The sequence below is a fragment of the Lactuca sativa genome, chromosome 1, assembly GCF_002870075.4.
Source record: "Lactuca sativa cultivar Salinas chromosome 1, Lsat_Salinas_v11, whole genome shotgun sequence".
In the NCBI taxonomy this organism is placed as follows: Eukaryota; Viridiplantae; Streptophyta; class Magnoliopsida; order Asterales; family Asteraceae; genus Lactuca; species Lactuca sativa.
The window spans coordinates 134568162-134575336 of record NC_056623.2 but is presented as its reverse complement, the minus strand read 5'-3'; the positions used below and the strand labels follow the sequence as shown (position 1 = coordinate 134575336).

Below are 7175 nucleotides of genomic sequence, written 5' to 3'. Positions count from 1 at the left end.
GAATGGGACATGAAAGAAGATGACATCTTGTATTTTGTTTGGAATAACGTATTGATGTTTTTTTTATATATCCAAGAACATACGACTGGAGAAAAAAAGAACAGCCTTGTATTATTTTTGCTTTGCATCATACCAGGACCTAGAGGACCTGGACACAGACATATGCAAAGGGGTAAACATTGCAAGTTTTAGTTCCACCCAAAAGGATAAGACATGACAACAAACACATGCATTGGATTATGACTCAAATAGATGATAATGGGACAAAAAAGTTCTCACCTAAAATGTGGGAACATTGACAACTTTGTAGGTGCCTTGTTCTTAGGACCGGATGCATAGTAACCATTTTTAATACTCAATCTTTGCAAAAAAGATGTAAATGTCCCTCTCATTTTCATTCTCCCAGTAGATTTGTTGATTATTATGATGTGAAAGAAGGCGGAGACCTGTTATAGAATTGAATGCCATTTTTTTTCCCTATTTCCATATACATAAACTCATTTTCATTTTAAAAAGAAAAACCTCATCCACAACTTCACTTCCATTTCTTGTATGAGATTCATCTAAACATTAGAAGCACAACCCCAAATAGCCAACACAGTAGCGATCACCATTCATCTTATCCCAAAATATAAAAACCACTATAATCACCATAATCGGCATACCAAAAGTACTCAAAAATCAACTCAACTTCACCAATGTGCACAAGTTGCAAATCATAATAATCAGGTATGCCATCTTCCCCTATTGAAAAATCTCACCACTTATCCCTGCAAATCGTTCCATTGACCACTAATGAAAAGTGTTATATTAGTAACAATCGACACCACTAACAAGTGATAGACTATCATATTCAACACCACAGTGAACAAGAGATTCCTATTCAGTTTGCGCTTGAGGTTGTTGCTGTTGCAATCAATATACAAATTTCAGAAGTTGCATAAATAAGCAGAGATCATATGCTCCCACTCAGCTATAATAAAATTGCCATTTTCAAGCATTCATTGCAATGTTATAATTCCATTATTTTGTTACATCTTAGACCAAAAAAAAGATTTTATTAGAATACATTTGGTTGTGTATGGCTTTTATTCATGTAATGAGAGAAATTTTTTGGCATCAAAAAACAAACCTGAGATTATGTCGGGCTTCCTTGGGGATAAAGCTCTAAACCACGGTTTGTATCTTTCTGAAAACAGATAAAAGGTTGTGCAATAATCATTATTCACACACATCCACTTGTGTCACGTCATTTTATACATAAAACACAACAATAATTTTTTTTTTAAGAAAAATGACATCTACCTTGATAGTCAGGGCCGTCTGTAATGAATTTACGATGATAGGGAAACAAGTAAGTGACAGTCATAAAAAATTGGAAGTTATATAGGATGTATTGTCCTGTAGTTGTCTGAAAAGGAGAGAGATCTCCACCAATTATGTGATTCCATGACTTGTAATAACCCAACACATCTTCTTCCTCATCCTTCTTCTCTCCATCATCATACACAAGACTCACCCCACACTCCTTTACACATTCATTATATGGCAGTGTAACAAAAATAGTAACATGATCACCAGCCTCCATCTCATTCATCCCAAACATCCAATGACTTAACAACACCCAACACTTTCCACCTACACAAGATTTGTCCCGGAAACGTTGGTATATCCACATGCGGTTTTTTGTTATATTACTAACTGTGATCATAGGTGTAAGGGGGAAATGACCATATGGAATTTCATCCAGATATTCATCCAGAACTTGCAACATGTGCACAGAGAAGAAGTTGAGTCCTGCAAGATTGTTTGGAGATGATGGGATGGTAAATGATATTGATGGCCCCGCACTTCTATGCCTAAACCAACTCGGTATTTCTTCTTGTTCATACATTGTGCTGAATATTCCAAATTCATAAATCATCTGCCAATACAACCACCTTAATTTATCACCATACTAATAAAATTATACATATTCAAATAAGGATATAGTTAACTAGACAAAACCTGGATTTCAGATTGCGAAGAGGTAGTTCCCACACGCCTCTCCTTAAGGAAGTCTATATTAGTCCAGCCCAAGATACGTAATAGCTTTTCCTCAACATCCACCATTGATTGGATTTTGATCATGCCTTCAAATTCATACGGCCCAGGTGCAGAACTTCTAGAAAATGAGTGTAAGTGGAGTGGGGACATTTCTGGATTAAATACAACTTTTTTTGTAAAAGCATCACGATCAGAATAGAGTGACAGATGTTTTAGTGTATTTGGAGGATGCTCCACTGACTTCAATTTATCACAGTTCGTCATACTAAGTAACTCAAGCCTAGGAAGGGTTCTCACACAATGTGGCATGGATTCGATAGGATTTCCATCTAAATATAATTTCTCTAACATGGATAGGCAACTGAAGTCCATGGGAAAGGATTCAGCCGACAAATTATTATTTGCAAGTGACAACCTTACTAGAGAACTCGGTAAAGAACTTGCGAAAAACTTCAAATCCCTTGGTATAGCACCCACAAAGGCAACGGAAGAGATTCTTGTCTTTATACCACTGTTTTTGTTAGCTTTCCACATTTCCAGTGAATCCATATCCCTAATCTTGATTTGAGACTCACCGATATTACAACCATCTAGCCACATCATTTTAACCTTCTTTAACATGCCTATATTTCTTGGAAGTTTTTCAAGCTTGTTGCAATAGCTCAGATCAATGAGGACAAGTTCAAGACATTGTTCAATTGATTCACAAACCTCAACTAGACCAATGCAATTTCTAACTATTAACCTCTCAAGTATAGGGAGTTGGTCAAAGTCACCAAGACTACGAAGTTGTTCGCAGAAACTTAAATTAAGAATCTTCAATGATCCAAGCAACCTTTTTTCTTTTAAGCATGATTCGTCCAACTGCAAAATTGGAAATTTGAATCCTAGTGAATTTCATCAAATCAACATTAATGAATGAAGGATGAAGATAAGTTACCTTTTGCTTCTTCTCAGATCGTTGTGGATCAATATAACAACCGAGAAAAGATTCAATATTACTATATGACATGTCAAGAGCAACAAGATTCTCCATAGGTAAGTCTAAAGGTACATACTTTAAACAAAACCCATGCATACACAAGCCTCTTAATTCCTCTGGAAAGTTCGCATAAGACCCGTTCATGTGCACATAGTTGAGTTGTAGTAGCATTAGATTATCCATGTTACTCAATGCATCTGTTTTCAACTCAAATGATGCACCCAACTTCTCTTTCTCAAGCATGCGCATGTCAAGAGAAAGGCCTACAAGATTTCCCTTACCCTAAAAAGAAAAAGAATACAAATAAAAAATTAGACAACACAAAATATTTTGGAGATGCACACTACTAAAAGCATACATGGCCTCTTACCTTTTTTTGTTTTAACACTCTGAATGACTCTTTATCAGACCATAACCGACTTCGCTTCCATGGTTTGTCAAGTGATTCTTGACGTACTTCAAATCTTCCCATCTCTTGAACCAACTGATGCATCTTTAATTCGTTATCCCATCCAATACTAAGAAGGAACCGGTCTAGGAGATTAGTGATTCCAGATCTTGTGTTTATATCACATGCTTCTAATATTGTTTCAGTAACATGTCTATCTATTCCAACAAAATAACAAGCAATATACTTAAACAACTCCTTATCATTGTTAGATGGCAAAGAATCAAAGCTCATTCTCAAGACATTATTTATACGATCATCTGTTTCTTTCATTAACCCTTCTATGCACCCTTCCCAGTAAGCCACATCCCGATTATGCAGAGACTTGCCCAAAATTTTAAGAGCCAATGGATGTCCTTCACAATACTTCAAAATCTTATCTGATACCTCTTCATAACCTGGCTTGGGATGGTTGACCATGAATGCATGAAAACACAAAAGTTGTTGTGATTCAATCTCATCCAAGCCTTGAAGCAAAAGCCTTTCATTCTTGGGTTTAATGTTTGTTTTGAATAGTGCACAACTCTCTGTCAACCATGTGTTCTTTGTTGTTATTATAATTTTGCTTCCAGGATGAAAACCTTTGCTCCCAAGTAATGCATCCAACTGATCAATACTATCAATATCATCAAGAACAAGAAACACCCTTTTACGAGCTACTGCATTCTCTATCTTTGAGGTGTATACTGAAACATCATAAACTTGAATTGAACTTGTTTTTGAAATGTCACCACACAATTGTTTTTGTATGTCAAGCAGCCCATTAAACTTTCCAACACATCTCCTACTTATATCTTCAAGATAGCTGCTTGTGTGGAATTCACGACAATGTTGCCCATAGACATAATTAGCTAAATGTGTCTTCCCGATCCCACCCATGCCCGAAATAGTAAGTATGTCTGTTGTATGTGAGGATACATCTTTCAACCATGAAGTGACGAAGCTGATATGATGCTCTATCCCAATAAGTAGCGGTTGAGCACTCCTTAAAGGTAAATGTAATCTACGGTTGATGTCTTTCACAATTTCTTCAATAAACTTTGTCTCTAGCCTGAAACTTGATTCAATAAGAACTACAAAACAAAATCCACAAAACTAACAAACCAAATTTCGCTGTTTAATCTATCCAAAGAATAAAACCAAATTTATATTATAGCTATTAATTTTATTTATGTTCTTCACATCAAAACCATATTGTGTTTGCACTTCTAATCATTACAAGTTATCCAACGTGTAAGGTCATCAATGTATGTTTGATAATTTATAAGACCAAAGCTACCAATGCAATATAAGAATTCACTAATGGGCCACCTAACTTTACTATGTTTATACAAGCCCATCAAACTTAATTATCAATGTGGTGACCATCTGAAAAATGTGCCAGTTATATATTATTTTTACCACTTGTAAGTAACAGGGGTTATTTATAAAAAAACATGCTATGTTTGAAGGTGTTATGGTAAAATTAATAGTAGACGCATAGTGAATTGTCAGAAAGTTGGTTTTTAATAGAAGCAAATGTTTAAAATCTATCAAAATGGTTAATCTATCTATATCTATATGAACTGATAATTGAAAACATAGATTCAACTTTCAGTATCATCTTTATCCTAATACATAAAATATATGTATGTTCATTTGATGATATTAAAGAAAGTTATTGAAATACATGAGGAGAAGATGATATTGACATTTCATGCATTAATAAAACAAAATTAAAGGTGTGAAAAAATGGGTATGAAAGTGGTTACCTTCCTTTTACGTCATTTCCTTTTAAATTAGCAACTTCTGTAAGGGCTTTATTCCATCGTTCCATCTTTTGAGCCCATTGACTTCTTTTATATGCATTTGTCTCTGTCTCCATCGTATGTTTATGCTTAGCCATTGCATCACCAAAGCTACTTTGTTGCTTCCTGACATGGGTGGGCTCCACATGATAAAAGATGGGGATGACAATATGGTTGGATGTCATACGCTGCTCAAGGATCAACACCAATTCATCAAGACACCATGTTGAAGAAGCGTAATTCTTGGACAACACGATAATAGAAGCCTGAGATGCCTTAATTGCAGTCTCCAATTCTGGCTTCAGATCTTCCCCTGTTTCAATCTCTTCATCATCCAAGAAGGTATTGATATTGGCGTCTATAAGTGCCTCATAAAGGTAATTGGTGAAACTAAGACGAGTGTCTAGACCTCTAAAACTTAAAAATACGTCATATCTATGATCATGAGTTGATGAAGTATGACTAAAAGTTGGTGAAGTATGGGCATCAGAGGATGAAGAAGATGAAGATCCTTCTGGAAGTTCAGATAGAACAACCATTATGAGTTATGGGTTGATGACTCTTCGCCCTTCCCACGACTCCGTGTATTTATTTAAAGTTCCTCCTTATATGTGGGTATCTTTCAGTAAGCTCTGAAACTCCTCCACAGTATTGGTTATGAAAGTTAGTTTCACCTGCTTTCCTCACTTTTCCTTCAATGTCAGGATCTGGTACATACTGCGTCTACCTAAAATCAAAATTATTAATATCTACTATATGAAACTAAAATCTCATTAAACAATTTGAAACTCAATGATAATGATATCCTCGACTTCTTTGAAAAAAACTTTGAAGTAATTAGAATACAACACATATGAACTCTAATTGTGCTTATATGACACTTTTAATTCCCAAACTGTAACTTTTGGGTTGATTTTGGAGTTATATAGTGTGGAGCGTGTATATGTTGTTTTTAACCCTTGATTGGATTTGATTTACCTACAGAAATATCCCTAATATTGTCTAGATAAAATCCATTTGAAATAAGTAACCCTCAAGCAAATCAACTCCAAATACCATTCTATAAACAATTACAAGGTTCACTATTAACTCCCACAAGAGAAATTGCAATACATCTAGGAAATTCAAAGTTTGTACTGGATATCAACAAACAACTAAAATATCTAAAGAAAAAAAAGTAAGTTTCTTGACATGGTTGTTTAAAAATCCCCGAAATTAGCAAAAAAAAATTCTTTTCAACTTTGAAATTCTCTATAGTATCACGATAAATCTAAAGGATTTTGACTTTCATTCATGCTTTTTCTAAGGTTTCAATTTCAAACTTTAAGAATTAATTGAGCAGCAGTAATTGAAATAGACAAAATTCAATTACCTGTTAACAAAATAAACAAATTATGATTAATAAGATGAAATTGTCTAACATGTGAAACTAAATTGTAAAAATGTCCCTTCATAGTTACCTGTCAATAGGAAGAAAAGGAGACCTGAAGCAGCGTTGATAGAGGATGAACCAGCAGCGACGAGGCTGAGAAAGATGACGACTGAAAATTAGAGAGGTTTGTCGGCAGGGAAACGGCGAGTCAACGAGGAAGGAAGGGAAAAGATGTTGTGGTTCTCATTTGCTTTACGAATTGACGGTGTTCTTTTTTATTTTCTAGACATAAGGACAATTCCAAGAAAATTAATGGTAAATCGGGGCAAATTCTAATGGATGTTGTTAATGGACCTCAAAACCATTATTTTTTAAGGTCAAAATCACTTTTCTTAAAAGCCAATTTGCGATGACATATTAAGTGATGTAAGTATATTATATTTGATATGATATATAAATTCTTTATTGTTATCTTTTATACTTTTTCCACTCCTCTATTTGAATAAGATTTTTTATTTCGTTTTCTTTTTTCCTTTGCAT

At 34.6% G+C, this 7175-nt stretch overlaps 1 protein-coding gene across 7 annotated transcripts; it reads right to left on the bottom strand.

Annotated features, from left to right (window-relative positions):
* Window positions 1–488: 488 nt before the first annotated feature.
* On the bottom strand, window positions 489–6923 carry LOC111895040 (disease resistance protein RUN1). 7 transcript variants are annotated; one of them, XM_042902717.2, is made up of 8 exons: window positions 6724–6923; window positions 5228–5990; window positions 3399–4527; window positions 2987–3310; window positions 2008–2910; window positions 1306–1924; window positions 1133–1189; window positions 489–770 (listed from the first exon to the last, which is right to left on the bottom strand). In XM_042902717.2, exons 2-8 carry the CDS (start codon window positions 5800–5802, stop codon window positions 745–747), a joined length of 3633 nt encoding a protein of 1210 aa, XP_042758651.1. In that variant the 5' UTR covers window positions 5803–5990; window positions 6724–6923; the 3' UTR covers window positions 489–744. The 7 variants fall into 7 exon arrangements, with proteins under 7 accessions (XP_042758651.1, XP_023746909.1, XP_042758652.1 ...); XM_023891141.3 differs by having other exon boundaries at window positions 489–906; window positions 6724–6922; XM_042902718.2 differs by having other exon boundaries at window positions 489–1189; window positions 5228–5576; window positions 5938–5990; window positions 6724–6922.
* Between the last annotated feature and the right edge of the window lie 252 nt (window positions 6924–7175).